Source organism: Phocoena phocoena, chromosome 17 (genome assembly GCF_963924675.1).
Source record: "Phocoena phocoena chromosome 17, mPhoPho1.1, whole genome shotgun sequence".
Classification (NCBI taxonomy): Eukaryota; Metazoa; Chordata; class Mammalia; order Artiodactyla; family Phocoenidae; genus Phocoena; species Phocoena phocoena.
This window is the reverse complement of record NC_089235.1, coordinates 35,860,258-35,878,716: the sequence shown is the minus strand read 5'-3', so window position 1 is coordinate 35,878,716 and position 18,459 is coordinate 35,860,258. Positions and strand designations below refer to the sequence as shown.

The 18,459-nt window shown below is 36.4% G+C and overlaps 1 protein-coding gene across 1 annotated transcript in view; it reads left to right on the top strand.

Moving 5' to 3' along the window:
• The window catches only part of PIP4P2 (phosphatidylinositol-4,5-bisphosphate 4-phosphatase 2), a 93,235-nt gene that overhangs the window by 56,169 nt on the left and 18,607 nt on the right, over positions 1-18,459 (top strand). The window contains exon 5 of the mRNA XM_065895537.1: positions 5,772-5,824. Within this exon, the coding sequence (XP_065751609.1) occupies positions 5,772-5,824 (53 nt within the window). The remainder of the gene's footprint in view (positions 1-5,771; positions 5,825-18,459) is intronic.

Sequence of the window (18,459 nt, the reverse complement as noted above, 5' to 3'; positions counted from 1 at the left end):
TTTGTCGTGAACTTTTAGGAGAGGCTGCAATTCAGAAGGTGATACGTGTTCCTCTTCAGCTAATACCATAACTAGATGAATTAGCAGCGGATACTGAGGCACAATTGTCAGAGAGAATTAATGAGTCACCGTGGTATGCAACCCAGGTTGACGAGTCTACTGATGTTGACAGCAAGGCAACAATGCTCGCTTTTGTGTGATATATTTTTCAGGAGGATGTGCATGAGTGTATGTTATGTGCAATTTTGTTGCCAATCAACACCACAGCTGTAGAACTATTCAAGTTTTTGAATGATTACATATCAGGAAAACTGAATTGGTCATTTTGTGTCTGGATATGCAGACGGAGCAGCTGCAGTGACTGGACGACTTTCTGGTTTCACTAGTCTGGTCAAGGAGGTCGCTTCTGAATGTGAGTCTACACACTGTGTCATCCATAGAGAAATGCTGGCTAGCTGAAAAATATCACCTGAATTTAACAACGTTTTGCAGGATGTGATTAAAATTATCAACCACATTAAAGTACATGCTCTTAACTCACATCTGTTTGCGTGGCTCTGTGAGGAGAGGGACACAGAGCACACAGGTCTTCTCTTATACAGAGAAGTGAGATGGCTTTCTAAACGTAGATCACTAACCAGAGTTTCTGAGTTACGAGAGCCGCTCCAGAGATTTCTTTTAGAAAAAGCCACCACTGGCTGCACATTTCAGTGATACAGAATGGGTTGCAAAACTTGCTTACTTGTGTGACATATTCAACCTGGTCAACGAACTCAATCTGTCACTTCAGGGGAGAATGACAACTGTGTTCAATTTGGCAGATAAAGTGGCTACATTCAAAGCCAACCTGGAATTATGGGGGCGATGAGTGAACATTGGGGTTTTTGTCATGTTTCAAACATAAGCAGAAATTTTGAAAGAGACTGAGCCAGGGCCTTCTTTTTCCCAGCTGGTGTATGATCACCTATCTCAAAATGATCAGAAGAGTTTGAGCATTACTTCCCAACCAGAAAAGACCCCTGAATTGGGAAGGAATGGATCTGTGACCCACTTGTGAATAAGCCAGGTGAATCAATTTTGTCCGTGCTAGAAGAGGATCAACTTCTTCAGACTGAAGATGACGGTGGCCTTAAAAGTATGTTTGAGACAACTTCAAATCTCCATACGTTCTGGATTAAAGTCAAGGCAGAATATCCTGAGATTGCCACAAAAGCACTGAAAAGCCTGCTTCCATTTCCAACATCCTGTCTTTGTGAAGCAGGGTTTTCTGCAGTGACAGCAACCAAAACGAGATTACAGAGTAGACTGGACAGAAGCAACACACTTCCGGTGTCACTGTCTCCCATCACGCCCCGATGGGACCATCTATTTGCAGGAAAACAAGCTCAGGGCTTCCACTGATTCTGCATTATGGTGAGTTGTATAATTATTTCATTATATATTACAATGTAATGATAATAGAAACAAAATGCACAATAAATATAATGTGCTTGAATCATACCGAAACCATCCCTTCCCCCCCTTCCCCCAGTCCATGGAAAAATTGTCTTCCACGAAACCGGTCCCTGGTGCCAGAAAAGTTGGGGACTGCTGTATTAGAAGATATTTGTGAAGTTTTCATAAAAGTTCACATAGGAGCTTTTACTGGAATACTGAGACCTAAGAGAGAATTATTCCCATGGATTAAGATAAAACAACATTATAATGGACTGTGTCCTCAACAATATTCTTCATTTATAATAACATAATACAATGTAATATAATATCACTGTTCTAATGCTAAAATTAAATTTACTAGGAATTCACTTCACAGTATTCATTTAACAGCCTGGCTGGAACCATGGATAATGTTGAGAAAAGCTAGATTTGTGTTTTCCAAAGTGTATTCATTAGAACACTCATTTTATAGGATAATAATAAGTGTTATGCCAGTAAAGAGTTCCAGGATCATTGGGAATTGCTAGGATAAAAAAATTAAGCATAGGGCTTCCGTGGTGGCACAGTGGTTGAGAGTCTGCCTGCTGATGCAGGGGACATGGGTTCGTGCCCTGGTCCGGGAGATCCCACATGCCACGGAGTGGCTGGGCCCGTGAGCCATGGCCGCTGAGCCTGCGCGTCCGGAGCCTGTGCTCCGCAAGGGGAGAGGCCACAACAGTGAGAGGCCCGCGTATCGCCAAAAAAAAAAAAAAAAAAAAAAATCAAGCAGAATTTTTATAGTTATATTCTTTAGCACTTTTATTATGTAATATGTTAAAATAATAATAAACAATGTTAAATGATTAAATAATAATTAACTTAATTATTATAATTAAATTAATTAAACTTAATTTCTTATGTTAAATAAATAATGTTAAAGTCCAAGAGGAAGTTTTATCTAGTATGTGCAAGCAATTTTGAGGGGATTGCCTAGCCAGACCAATGTTTTAGGAGACATTGCTTAGAAAATAATTTTCCAGGGGCTTCCCTGGTGGCGCAGTGGTTGAGAGTCCGCCTGCCGATGCAGGGGACATGGGTTCGTGCCCCGGTCCAGGAAGATCCCACATGCCGCAGAGCGGCTAGGCCCGTGAGCCATGGCCACTGAGCCTGTGCTCCACAAAGGGAGAGGCCACAACAGTGAGAGGCCCATGTACTGCAAAAAAAAAAAAAAAAAAAAGAAAATAATTTTCCAGAAGAATAAAGGTAATACAAGCTAGTCCTCCATGAATGTAAAGAAGTTTCTTAAGACAACTGAACAGCAGAGAGTTTAATATTGCATCTATGTGGGGCAGGTATTCACTGTTGCTGTTGAAAGGCAAGTCCACATTCTGTGTAGAGTTGACATTTTCCAATAAAATCTACAATATGTGCCTGAATCATAGATGATGGCTCAAACTTTGCCCTGAAATGGGCCAGTGTAGTACCTTCAGACAGGTTCAGATTTTCTTCACTAGTTCACACGGTTCTATGGTTTGGTGGCTTAGCAGAGAGTGGCAGCAGTTTTAACTTGAACATACTTTAAAATAATCACACCAGTTGCCTATTGTATCCATTAAAAATTAAAACCTAGTAGGGTACTACCAAATGACTAGTTTTAGCAGTATACCTTTCTTACATGCCTTCTAAAATCGATTTAAAAATATATCTTGGGGAAACTAAGTTTATCTGTCATACAGAATGGTTAGAAATAAGCCAAATATTGGAAGACCTCTACTAAAAATAATTGGGTTTTAGAGAAGTTGCTTTTAATCGTTCTGATAGAAAATATCTATCTATTTTTCACAATAACCAAAATATGGAAACAGCACAAATGTCCACAATGGATAAATGGATAAAAAAGATGTGATACATATATACACAATGGAATATTATTCAGCCATGGGAAAGGAGGATATCCTGCCATTTGTGACAACATAGAGGGACCCTGAGCACATTTTGCTAAGCAAGATGAGTCACTAGTCAGAGAAAGACGAGTACTGTATGATACCCCTTATATCTAGAATTGAAAAAAAATCAAACCTGTGAAAAACAGGAAAATGGTGGCTACCAGAGAATGGGAGGTGGAGGATAAGATTGATAGTACAAACTTGTAACAATAAATAAGTCACAGGGATCTAATACACAGAATAATGAATAGAGACAGTAATATTGTACTATAATTATGTAATTGATAAATATCACTATAGTGGCAACCATGTTACAAGATATATATATATATCAAAGTAGTAGACTATATACATTAAATTTGTACAGTGTTACATATCAAATTTATCCAATTAAAAAACAGGAAAAATTAGATTTTTTTTCTATTGACACTTCAAGGTTTGGCAGTAAAATTTTAAGAGTGCAGAGGCTGCATTTTAGACAAGAGAATAGTAGTAAATCCTTTCAAAATCACAGGTATTTGCATTCATTCAAATAGATTATGACAAACATTTCTAATAATAAATATTTTTCTATTTTTAGTTTGCGGCATTTAAATGAGTACTTACAGATAACAACAAAACCAGATGTGTTAGGTTGCTGGCTGTATAACTTACTAATCATACAACAGAGTCTTAGTTGTTTGTTAGTAATAATTGAATTTATCATATATAATCTGTGCTAAAATGATAAAATTGGACTAAATAATCTCCCATAGGTTGGTCATCTAAAATTCTAGATTTTCTGTGCCAGTGTGTTAGCCTTCAAGCTTGGATTTTGAGTTACTCTTCTCTTAAGGGTTTCATAATTGCTTCCTCAGCCACTTTGCTTCTCTTAACAATGAAAAACGTGTTTGTTATTTATAAATAAAATTTGAAATGACATTACAAGTTCAACAACTACCTTAAAACTAATTTCAAAAACATGAAAAAGTAATTAGTAAGATTTCTGTATTCTTCACTTCTTACTGTTCTGGTACCAATTTCTGTAGAAATCTATGTAAATCTGTTTAGCACATTAATTTAAGCATTTTTTCTATTAAGAATAAATTAACTTGTTATAAAATAAACGCTAAAAGAAAGAGCTAAGGCTTCTTGAAAAACAATGTAGCCTTCGTTTGACATTCTAGATATTGAAAAATAATCATTGTGAAAAGAGTGAACATTCATGTAAAGTTTCATTTCTAGTTTATTTACCTTGGGACTTTATATTCCTACTGTGACTGAGAGAGATTATTTCAAGGTTAAGTAACTTTCAGGAGGTTTGAAATAAAAATGAAGAAAAAGAAGTCCAAACAAACTCAGATTTATTTTTGTTCTTTTTAAAAAGCTAATCATTAAAAAATTAAAAAGAAAAAATAGCCAAGTAACACATACTTTCTGAAAGTTTTCCCCTATTATGTGGAAAACATTTGAATATGCATAACTTTTTGAAGCTCTACTATACCTAGAACTTGAGAGTTTTGAAGAAAACTGAGTGACCTGGAATCCTAAGCAAAAATTAATTTTAGTGAAAGAAAAGTTATTTTGATAAAACTGCTAATGTACTACACGGAATTATACAAAAGAAATATACACTTTACAAGAAGATATATAGAAAAGCAAATGATGGAAGGTGAGGAAGGTATTTTGAAATATATTTTTTGTGGTAAAGAGTTACTTTATTTTTTTTAATTTTTAAGTTTTACTTTAAATGTATATTGTACCTCCTTTCAAAGACTTTACTACCAGTAAGCTGTTTCAAGCATCTGAATAACAATACTGTGAGGAAGGTAACCCATTTTATTACCTACATTACAGGGAAGAAAATTGAAAGAAAGTTGTCTGTAGAAGAAATGTATTTTGTTACATAGAATAAGCTACTATAGAACAGAAAGCAGCTTCCTGACATTAGTTCTACCTGTATCTAATTTATTTAGTTTATTTACTTTGTGCACTTTCTACATAAATAGAATAGTTGCATTTTTAGTAATGAGTCTGAATACTCATGTATTTAAAAAGCTAATCATCAATATTTAGAGGAAAAACAACATTGAAGGTACATGAAATACGTTTTTATTTTCTGGCAGTGGACTGAAACATAAAGGTGAATGAAATGACCCGAATTTCAACATTACATCCAGTTTTCATTGTAAAGCAAACCTAGATTGCATCAGAACCTTGAAAAAATCGTGGGAACTGTTTCAGAGGGGAATCCCAACCTTTATTTCAAGGGAGGGGGAGATGTGTTGGAGGGGAAAAGCTCATATAACTATGAAAAGGTTGATGGCTTCTGCTGTGATCCCTGAGGACATTTGAACTAAAAGAAACATCTTATCAGATTGGATAGTTTTCAGTTTTTGTTTTCAACCTCTCTTCTTATTTGTTTTACAGTGGATGGAACTGAGGTTCAACACTCTGGCAAAATGCCCACACTGCAAAAAAATGTAAGTTCTGTACCACTGGAAATAATGCTGGGAAATATTTGAGAACAATTTAAAGAGTTCAGAATTCTCACTTAAGTAAATTTTGACTTTAAGACATACTATGGGATGAATGTATGGTTAACATGTTTATGCTTTTCAAGACTAAAAAAAAGACGTCTTTGGACTGATTAATATATTCCATTTTGAAATTGAAATGATTGGGATTATCTGTTCTCTAAAGGTAAATCAATTTACCTTTAGAGAAAGTGAAAATTACTAAAATTATCAGTAACCTGGTAATGATTTTCAAATGTGCTAAGTGGTTATATAATCTGTTGCAAATAATCTAAAATTTATATTTTTAAAATGGACTGTATAAAAAAATTGGACTGTAATCTTGGAGAAAAAGCCAAATTTTGGGGGGTTTATAATTAGGAAGTTGGATGGCAAAGTTTTTATAATTATTTATCTCTCTTCAGTCAATTTCTCTGTATTCCTAAATGGTGTACCTAAGGAAAATAACAAAAGGCAATATAAAAATGGGAGAAACTAGAAGACATTTTGATTAAAGACATTTTATGCCATCTATGTTGGGAGACGCCCAAGTCACCCTAAGATATTTTGACTTTCTAGGAGAACTAATAGGACTTAGTATACAGTTATACTCACAGCTTTATGGTGAAAGTATGCAAAACAAAATCAGCAAAAGAAAAAGGCATGTGGGGCAAAATCTGGAGGAAACCAGGAGCAAGCTTCTAAGAGTCCTCTCCCAGTGGAGTCATAACAGGACTTCATTCCTCCAGCAATGAATTGTTAACAACATATGTGAAATGTTTTTGACCAGAGAAGCTTATTAGGTCTAATTGGAGCTGGTCACATAGGCACCTGCTGCATAGCGCATGCCACGATTCCATATTCCCAGAAGGAAAGCAGGTATTTGGCATAAGCCATATTGGTTGTACAATTAATTTAGGTATAGCAACCCACTCTTATCAGTAAGGGAATAGTTAGAACTTTTTTGAAATCTAAGTTCCCAGGTGTCAGCCAGGGCTTACCTTACAAGCCAACTTGTCTAAGGATAGCAGTGTTAGGCCTGCTATACTCTTTTCTGCACAGCATCTATTTTTTTTTTTTGCTTGTGGTGCACGGGCCTCTCACTGTTGTGGCCTCTCCTGTTGGGGAAAACAGGCTCTGGACGCGCAGGCTCAGTGGCCACGGCTCATGGGCCCAGCCGCTCTGCGGCATGTGAGATCTTCCCGGACTGGGGCACGAACCCATGTCCCCTGCATTGGCAGGCGGACTCTCAACCACTGCGCCACCAGGGAAGCCCCCACAGCATCTATTTTGATAATGAAATTTTAATTCAAAAATTACTGTTTTCCACTTACATGTGTGGAAAGTAAGCAAAGGAAATTAGACTGTAATGTTTTGATAATTAATATTTAAAATAAAAATATCAGCTCATAGTTACATTTTTGTGATCCTTAGAATAATATAAATACTATATCTATTTTGAGAGTAAAATAATCCTAAGAGTGGTTTATAGGAGGAAAGAATTAAAAAGTGTCTAAGAAGTAGAATATATGTAACAAAATATCGCCATTTATTTGTGCTAGATCTGATTCCAACTAAATATAATCCTGTGGGAATAACTTCTTTATAGCACATTTCTAGCTTCAAAGGAACAGATATTTCCTTTTTTATTTATTTGTGAAATTAATCATATGAATGCTTAACTTAGCTGAATCCAGGACAAGTCTGTACATGGAGAAGCAAAGTGGATAACCCAAAATAAGTGCACAGAAAAATATATACTTCAGGGACATACCAAATACACGTGTGTGTGAATAATCCATATTTCTGTATGTTATCTGTGTTTTCACAAAAATGAAGACAATTAAGTTGCATATATCTTTATGAAGAACATTAAATTAGATTTTAAAAATCTTTTAGAAAATAAAAAACTTCTAATGATTAGCAGATTGTGTGCTAAGCACAGTGATTGTTGCTTTGTGTACACATATATATTAGCTGTAATCTTTACAAAAATCCTGGATAGCAAGAATTATTATCCTCATTTTCTAGATGAGGAACTGTTAGAAAGGGTAAGGATTTTGCTCAAGTGATTTGCTTGGTTGGTTAATTATTTTAGAACAATGGCAATATTTTGCTAATAATAAAGAAGTATTGAATGTCTAGATATTCTACCATTGGTTAAGGTATCACAAGACTGTATTAATGTGGAGAAGAATTTATCAATTAAGGAACAACTTGCTTTCAAATTCACATGAAATAAATCAGCTTAAATATCATTCTTAGAGGAATGTGTGTGTAGAATTGGAATCACATGCTGAGCTTGGGAGGACTTAGGGCATGCATTACTTATTTGAGCAAAGATGCTGTTATTACATGAACACTCATGGGTCATATCTAGATTTCTTTTCTTTTTGAATGTTTTTCTTAAAAAACTGATGAGTCATCTGTTGAAGTAAGATTCTGAGATTTTTATTTCTTTAAACTCAAATAGCAAATGTCCTAAAATTATTTTTAAGTTATAAAAGTTACTAAATCATTGCTATGAAACTAGCGTGTTATTTTTATATCTCACAAAACAAGTGGGGAATACCTTCCCCCAGGGCTCCAGAGACCAAGAAGCATTTTTTATCTCACTGTTTTTTACTCATGCAATCACTGAGGCTGTTGTAGCTGAAGGTGAGGTTTCTCTTTCAATTGGGCAGCTTGTAGCTACTGCTGGGCAGGAGATGTAGTCCTAGCATTCTGAAATAACAACTTGGGCGATATTTCCATGAAGATGTTTTAATGGACTTAAGATTAGTAGACATGATGATTTAATTCATGATAATTATCAATGAATATCATTTCTCCTACATCACTGAGGTACTTTAGGGATCTCTTCCAGTCATTTTAATCAATAGCAGACTCATTCTTAGAAGTTATCCTTTTATTTTTCTGTTTAGTGCTTTCTTTTATAATTATTCATTAATTCAATGTCCTGTGCTAGGTACTAGGTGCTCAAAATAAAGATATAACCTTGCCTTCAAAGGACTTAGTCTTGTGGGTATACGGAAGAGAATAGACCATTACAATAAAGTTTTAAGCGCTTTGGAAGGGTATACCCAGCATGCTCTGCTCTGAAGGGCCCCTAATCCAGACGGGAGGGAAAGGGAATGTGAATGAAAGCTTCCAGGAAGGAGGGATGTTAAAAATGACTTGGAGTGATATGAAAAAAAGGGCCAATGGTTCCTTGTAGAAGGAGCAACCTGTGCAATGGTATAGAGGTACAGAGGAGTCAAAGTATAGGTGTGCTATGAAGGAAATGGAATAGATAGGGTTTAATGTGAAGGGACAAGAGAGAGATTGGGGTCAAGAATGACCTTGTATCTGAGAGGCTGTAGAACCATTCACTGAGATAGGGAATGAAAGATCTAGAAGAACTGTGTCCAGCAGAGAGATGATAAGCTCATTTTGAATGTAGGTATAGAGAGACTCTTAGGTTTTCTAGATTGGCTAGATCATCATCCCTTGAAATTCAAATCCATCTACCTGCTTTTCAAACCACCAATCTTGCATCAATATGGCCATGGCTTCTTCCTTCCTTTACCAAGACAACTGAGAGCTGAAAAAATTCTATGTTGATTAGCTCTTTACAAATGTAGAGCTTTACATTTCAGCTAAACCCTTGCTTGATATTCCCTATTTAAGTGTCCTTGATTAACTCTCTCCCCCATTCCTCAAAGTGGTTATCTCCAGATATTTTCTGTTCCTCTTAAACCCCCATCCCTCATACCTTCTTCTCTATCTCAGCAAATGAGTTGCCTTCTTCCTGTCTCTCTCAGATGTTTAAGGCTATCTGTGAACTCCCTCATCTTCACACTTCCTACCTCTAAACAATTTTTTATATCTATACTCACTTTATTTCTTCTTAGAGGGATGCATGTCTCTTCCTTTCAAGACATATCTCTTTAGTTCATCATGGTGCCACATTTCTCCAGGAGTAAAGTAGAATTATTATCAGTCCCCACTAGGCCACTGAAATTTGCTCTGACAAAATTCATGTCCCAATTGCAAATTTTATTTTTTAAATTTATTTTTAATTGAAGTTTAGTCAAATTACAATGTTGTTATTACTGCTGTACAGCAAAGTGATTCAGTTATACATATATATATATATACACACACACATTCTTTTTCATATTCTTTTTCGTTATGGTTTATCCCAAGATATTGAATATAGTTCTCTGTGCTATACAGTAGGACCTTGTTGTTTATCCATTCTATATATATCAGTTTGCATCTGCTAATCCAAACTCCCAGTCCAACCCTCTCCCCACTTGGCAACCACCAGTCTATTATTCCCTATGTCCCTGATTCTGTTTCTGTTTCATAGATAGGTTCATTTATGTCATATTTTAGATTCCACATATAAGTGATATCATATGGTATTTGTCTTTCTCTTTCTTATATACTTCACTTAATATGATAATCCCTAGTTGCATCCATGTTGCTGCAAATGGCATTATTTCATTCTTTTCTATGGCTGAGCAGTATTCCATTGTATATATGTATCACATCTTTTTTTTTTTTAAAAAATATTTATTTATTAGGTTGTGTCGGGTCTTAGTTGTGGTGCGCAGGCTCTAGAGTGCTTTGCAGCATGTGGGATCTTAGTTCCCCGACCAGGGATTGAACCTGTGTCCCCTTCATTGGAAGGTGGATTCTTAACCACTGGACCACCAGGGAAGTCCCTGTACCACATCTTCTTTATCGATTCATCTGTCAATGTACATTTAGGTTGTTTTCATGTCTTGGCTATTGTGAATAGTGCTGCTATGAACATAGACATGCATATATCTTTTTGACATAGAGTTTTGTCAGGATATATGCCAGGAGTGGGATTGCTGGATCATATGGTAGTTCTATTTTTAGTTTTCTGAGGAGACTCCATAATGTTTTCCAAAGTGGCTCCACCAAATTACATTCCCACCAACAGTGTAGGAGGGTTCCCTTTTCTCCACACCCTATCCAGCATTTGTTACTTGTAGATGTTTTAATGATGGCCATTCTGACTGATGTGAGGTGGTACCTCATTGTAGTTTTGATTTGCATTTCTCTAATAATGTTGAGCATCTTTTCATGTGCCTATTGGTCATCTGTATGTCTTCTGTGGAGAAAGGTCTCTTTAGGTCTTCTCCCCATTTTTCAATTGGGGTTGCTTTTTTGTTGTTGAGTTGTATGAGCTGTTTGTATATTTTGGAAATTAAGCCCCTGTCAGTCACATCGTTTGCAAATATTTTCTCCCATTCTGTAAGTTGTCTCTTTGTTTTGTTTATGGTTTACTTTGTTGTGCAAAAGCTTGTTAGTTTGATTGCATCTCGTTTATTTTTGTTTTTATTTCTATTGCCTTGGGAGATTGACCTAAGAAAACATTTGTACCATTTACGTCAGAGAATGTTTTGCCTATGCTTTCTTCTAGGAGTTTTATGGTGTCATGTCTTATGTTTAAGAATTTAAGCCATTTTGAGTTTATTTTTGTGTATGGTGTAAGGGCATGTTCTAACTTCATTGATTTACATGCAGCTGTCCAACTTTCCCAACACCCCTTGCTGAAGAGACTTTTTCCTATTGTATATTCTTGACTCCTTAGTTGAAGATTAATTGCCTGTAGGTTTATTTCTGGGCTGTCTATTCTGTTCCATTGTTCCATATGTCTGTTTTTGTGCCAATATCATGCTGTTTTGATTACTGTAGCTTTGTAGTATTGCTTAAAGTCTGGGATGGTCGTGCTTCGAGCTTTGTTCATTTTCTTCAGGATTGCTTTGGCAATTCTTGGTCTTTTATGGTTCCATATGAATTTTAGGATTATTTGTTCTAGTTCTGTGAAAAAGGTCATGGGTAATTTGAAAGGGATCACATTAAATCTGTTGATTGCTTTCCATTTCTTTGAATCACCTTCAGTTTCCTTTATTAATGTTTTATACTTCTCAGCATGTAAGTCCTTCACATCCTTGGTGAGGTTTATTCCTAAGTATTTATTTTTTGGGTTGTGATTTTAAAAGGTATTGTTTTTTTACATTCCCTTTCTGATATTTCATTGTTGGCATAAAGAAATGCAACTGATTTCTGTATGTTAATCTTATATTCTGATATCTCTCTGAATTCGTTTATCAGTTCTAGTAGTTTTTGTGTGGCGTCTTTAGCATTTTCTATACATAGAATCATATCATCTGCATAAAATGACAGTTTTACCTCTTCTCTTCCAATTTGGATACGTTTTATTTCTTTTTCTCGTCTGATTGCTGTTGCTAGGACTTCTAATACTATGTTGAAGAGAAGTGGTGAGAGTGGCATCCTTGTCTTGTTCCAGATTTTAGCAAGAAGCCTTTCAACTTTTCACCATTTCATTTTATGTTGGCTGTGGGTTTGTCATGAATAGCTTTTACTATTTTGAGATATGTCACCTCTGTACCCACTTTGGTAAGAATGTTTATCATGAATGGATGTTGAATTTTGTCAAATGCTTTTTCTGTATCTATTGATATGATCATGTGGTTTTTGTCCTTTCTTTTGTTTATGTGGTATATTACATTGATTTGCGTATGTTGAACCATCCTTGTGAACTTGGGATGAATCCCACTTGGTCATGGTTTATCATCTTTTTTATGTGTGGCTGGATTTGATTTGCTAATATTTTGTTGAGAATTTTTGCATCTATATTCATCAAAGATATTGGCCTGTAATTTTCTTTTTTCATGGTGTCTTTGTCTTGTTTTGGTATCAGGGTGATTGTGGCTTCATAGAATGTCCTTCAGAGTGTTCCTTCCTCTTTAGCTTTTCGGAAGAGTTTGAGAAGGATCGGTATAAGTTCTTTGTATGTTTGGTAGAATTCACCTGTGAAGCCACCTGGTTCCGGACTTTTGTTTGTACGGAGTTTTTAAATTCCAGATTCTATTTCAGTTCTAGTGACTGGTCTGTTCAAATCATCTATTTCTTCTTTAAGTTTTGGTGGGCTGTATGCTTCTAGAAGAATGTTCATTTCTTCTAGGTCTTCGAATTTGTTGACATATAATTGTTCGTAGTATTCCCTTATGGTTTTTTGTATTTCTGTGGTATCAGTTTTTATGTCTCCTTTTTCATTTCTTATTTTGTTTATTTGTATTCTCTCTCTTTTCTTCTTGGTGAGACTGGCCAGAGGTTTGTCAGTCTTGTTTACCCTTTCAAAGAATCAGCTCCTGGTTTTATTAATTTTTCTATTTTTTTAATCTCTGTTTTGTTTATTTCCTCTCTGATCTTTATTATTTCCTTTCTTCTGCTGACTCTAGATTTTGTTTGTTCTTTTTCTAATTCTTTTAAGTGGTATGTTAGGTTGTTTATTTGAGATTTTTCTTGTTTTTTTGAGGAAGGCCTGTATCTCTGAACTTCCCTCTGATAACTGCTTTTGCTGTATCTGATAGGTTTTGTATGGTTGTGTTTTCATCATCATTTGTCTCAAGGTATTTTTTTATTTTTTACTTATTTTTAAATTATTTTTTATTGGCGTATAGTTACTTTACAATGTTGTATTAGTTTCTACTGTATAACAAAGTGAATCAGCTATACGTATATCCCCTATTTTTTGGATTTTCTTCCCCTTTAGGTCACCACAGAGCATTGGGTAGAGTTCCCTGAGCTATACAGTAGGTTCTCATTAGTTATCTATTTTATACATAGTATCAATACTGTATATATGTCAATCCCAATCTCCCAATTCCCCCCAACCTCCTCTTTCCCCCTTGGTATCCATACATTTGTTCTCTATGTCCGTGTCTCTATTTCTGCTTTGCAAATAAGATCATCTATACCATTTTTATAGATTCCACATATGTGCATTAATATACAATATTTGTTTTTCTCCTTCTGACTTACTCTACTCTAGGTCAATCCACATCTCTACAAATTATCCAGTTTTGTTCCTTTTCATGGCTGAGTAATATTCCATTGTATATATGTACCACATCTTCTTTATCCATTCCTCTGTTGATGGTCATTTAGGTTGCTTCCATGTCCTGGCTATTGTAAATAGTGTTGCAATGATCATTGGGGTTCATGTGTCTGTTTGAATTATGGTTTTCTTTGGGAATATGTCCAGTAGTGAGATTGCTGGGTCATATGGTAGTACTATATAGGTATTTTGTTTAAATTTCATCTTTGATGTCATCATTGACCCATTTGTTTTTTAGTAGCATGTTGTTTAGTCTCCATGTGATCATTTTGTTCTCATTTCTTTTTCTGTGGTTAATTTCTAGTTTCATGCCTTTGTAGTCAGAAAAGATGCTTGAGATAATTTCTATACTCTTAAATTTGTTGAGGCTTGTTTTGGCCCTAATATGCGATCAATCCTTGAGAGTGTTACATGTGCACTTGTTTTTTTTGGATGTCATGTCCTGAAAATATCAATTAAGTCTAACTGTTCTATTGTATCATCTATTTTCTCTGTTGCCTTATTGATTCTCTGTCTGGAAGATCTGTCCATTGATGTGACTGGGGTGTTAAAGTCTCCTGCTATTATTGTATTCCTGTCAATTTCTCCCTTTATGTCTGTTAGTATTTGTTTTATGTATTTGGGTGATCCTGTATTAGGTACATATATGTTGATGAGTGTAAAATCCTCTCCTTGTAGTGGTCCTTTTATCATTATATATGTCCTTCTTTATGTTTCTTTATGGCTTTGTTTTAAATTCTATTTAGTGTAAGTATTGTGACCCCCGCTTTCTTGTCATTTCTGTTTGCATGAAATATCTTTTTCCATCCCCTCACTTTCAATCTATTGTGTCCTTTGCCCTAAAGTGAGTCTCTTGTAGGCAGCATATCATAGGCTCTTGTTTTTTTTTATCCAATCTGTCACTCTGTGTTGTTTGATTGCAGCATTGAGTGCATTGATTTTTAAGGTACTTCTTGATAGATATGTATTTATTGCCATTTTAAACCTTGTTTTCCCATTGATTTCATATTTCTTCTTTATTCCTTTCTTTTTCTTTTTACTTTTGTAGCTTGATGCTTTTCTTTTGTATTATGCTTATGTTCTTTTCTTTTTGTTTTTTGTAAATCTATGGTATGTTTTTGATTTGTGGTTACCCTGTTAATCAAAAATGTTAACACCCTCCTATATCTACTTGCCTTAGACTGGTAGTCATATTGGCTCAAACACATTCTAGGGGGAAAAAATCTACATTTTCTTACTATCCTCCCCCACATTTTATGATTTTGATGTCCTCTTTTACATCTTCATCTTCATCCTTTTGCTGTTCATTGTGGTTATCATAACTTTCACATAATTTTTTTTTTAATCTGCGTACTGGCTTATTTAAGTGATTTATTTTCCAATTGTGATTTTCTCTTTTCTATAGATTCTTACTTCTTTTCTATTTAGAGAAGAGCTTTCAATATTTCCTTTAGGATAGATTTAGTATTGCTGTATTCTTTTAGTTTTTGCTTGCCCGAGAAATTCTTTGTCTCACCTTCTATTCGAAATGATAATCTCGCTGGGTAGAGATTATTTGCAGATTTTTCCCTTTCAGGACTTTGAGTATATCTTGACACTTGCTTTTGGCCTTCATCGCTTCTGTAGAGGAATCAGCCTTTTGGGGGTTCCCTTGTAATTAACTCTTTGCTTTTCTCTTGCTGCCTTTAGAATCTTCTCTTTATCTAACTTTTGCCATTTTGGTATGTCTTGGTGTAGGTCTGTTTGGGTTTATCTTGTTTGGGACCCTCTCTGCTTCCTGTACCTGGATATCTGTTTCCTTCTTTAAGTTTGGGAAGTTTTCAGCCATAATTTCTTCAAATACATTTTTGATCCCCTTTTCTCTTTCTTCCCCTTCTGGAATCCTTATTATGCATAGGTTGGCATGCTTTATATTATTCCATAGGTCTCTTACATCACTTTCATTTTTTTTTTCATTTAACTTTCTGTCTTCTGTCCTGATTGCATGATTTCCATTATTCTATCTTCCGGGTCACTTATTTGTTCTGCATTATTGTGGTATGTATTGCCTTTAGCTCAGCTTTCGTCTCTGCAAATGAGCTTTCTAATTTTTCTTGGTTCCTCTTTATAGTTTCTAGTTCCTTTTTATAGAATACTCTGCATTTCTGTCGATAGCCTTTCTTAATTCCTTCAGTATTTTCATTATCTTCTCTTTGAAATTTGTATCTATTAGACTGAAGAGGTCTGCTTCGTTGTTTGTTCTTTCAGGGGAATACTCTTGGTCTTTTAACTGTGAGTGGTTCCTCTGCTTTTTCATTTTACTTATATTTCTCTTACTCTGTGAATTTAGGAGAAACAATTATCTACTGTGGTCTTGGAGGGCTATTTATATGTAGGGCTGTCCCTGTGTAGCTTGTGTGGGTTTAGTATGTTTGGTGCAAGGGCTGTTTTTAATACGGATGCCTGTTACTTCTTTCTTCAGTGTGTGCTGGTTGTTATTTCCTTGATAGGGGGTGCTGGTTGAAGTTGCTGGTTTCTGGTCTTGGGGTTTTTGACAGCAGCGGATGGCTCAGGCACACCCCCTGGGGCATGCAATGGGAATGAAGGCAGCTTACAGCCACTCCTGGAGTTCGGATGGGTGGTAGTGGGAGTCCACAACTACTCTTGGGGTACAGGAGGAAGTCGGTAGGGGGGCCATGACCACTCCTGGAGTCCGGGAGGGCATCAGCAGGGGCCCATGACCATTCCTGCGGTCCAGAAGGGAGTCAGCAGGGCATGGCAACCACTCCTGGGGTCTGGGAGGGTGTCCGCAGGGGCCCGGCGACCACTCCTGGTGTCTGGGTGGGCTGCAGTGGAGGCTCGGGACCACCCTTGGAGCCTGTGCAGGCAGTATCCTGCCTCTGCAAGCACGTGTACAGGGAAAAAAGCTACAATCCAGGGCCCGCCCCTCCCTAGAGCAGCCCCCAAACAATGGCGACTGGCCCCTAAGGTGGCCTAGGCTTCCCTGGTGTACACCCCCAGCCTGGCCACTCTGGATTCCAGCCCTCTGAGTCTGTTTCTACACAGCCAACCCCAGTCTTCTCCCTGGTTCTGATCTCTAAAGCCCGAATTCCAGCACACAGTCCCTGCCAGAACCAAAGATGGGCGTGTCAGGCTGGGCTGCTGCAAATGGCTACTAGTGTTCTCCTCAGAGGCTCTGAAGCTCCCCTTACGTCTGTCCGGGGAGCTGCTGAAAGGGCTTCCCAGGGTGCAGGAATCTTTCCTCTTTCACAGCTCCCTCCCAGGGGCACAGGTCTGGTCCTGATTCCTTTTTAATTTTCATTTTTCTTTTTTTTTTTTTTTCCTGTTTTCTTTTTTCCCACCTGGTTACATGGAGATTTTCTTTGCCCTTTCAGCAGTTTGAGGTTTTCTGCCAGCATTCAGTAGATATTCTGTGAGAATCGTTCCATGTATAGATGTACTTTTGTTGTATTTGTGAGAGAGGGTGAGCTTCACGTCTGAGTACTTTGCCATCTTGATTGCTCTCCCCACTTGCAAAGTTTAATAGATCTGTTCAATCTTCATTTCTTTCTTTTCTCTTTAGTATTTGGTTCTGTTGATTACCCTGCTTTTTTTCTTTAAAATTTGTTCTTCTTTTGGTTTCAGACATCACTTTCTCCTGGTTTTCTCCCACTTCTCAGAACATTCATTTGCTATCTCCTTTCCTGGCTCCACTTCCTCTTCCAACTCATTAAATATTGCTATTCTCCAGGATTGGAATCTAATCACAATATATCTGTGCTTTCTCATATGTTTTTATATCATTTATATGCCACTAAATCACAACCAATATATCATTAAATCACCCCAGATCTCTCTTCAGACCTTCAGATGTAAATATACAATCTGTATTCACCATTTGCCTGTAGTTATTTCAACCTGGTGTCCCATAGGCATCTCAAACAGAATGTATCCAACTTGCCCACCCCACTCTGCAAACTAATTGTCCTTGTGTGTTGATGAATAACTTACATTAATGAATGTTTTGCTATCTGCTCAGCTGACCAAGCCAGAAATCTGAGTGTATCTTTATTCACAATATCCAAATGGAAACAGGTCCTGTCAATTCTGTCTCTTGACATTTCAATTCTGTCACCTTATTCTTACTATTTGTATTATATATAGTTCAAGCATTCAGGATCTCTCACCAGGACTACTGCAATAGCTTTCTAATTTATCTCTTGGTCTTCAGCCTTATAGTTCTCTTCCAGTTTATTAGAGTAAAGGTCTCCAAGTGAAAATATGATTTCAAACTCTCCAGCTTCAAACCTTTTAGTAGCTCCCAAATTCATGGCCATAGCATACATCTGTGCAGGTTGTATATTGCACAACCCAAGGAGGTGCCATTGCCATTGTTATTTTAGGTTTTTCTATTAGGGCCATATGAAGTGTGCTAAGGAAAGATATTTTATACTTATTGACATAAATGCACCATGTAGATTATTACAGGCCCATTGCCTAAAATCCAAAATCAAACTCTAAACTTCTTATCAAGATTTATACAGCCCTCCAAGTTTAGATATTTGCCTAATTTCTCTAGTGGTATCTTTATTATGTTTTCTTCTACCTCTACACACACCACCAGCCTCAACAAATTCTTCTACTTCCATAAATATACAATAGAGTTTCTTGCTTTTGT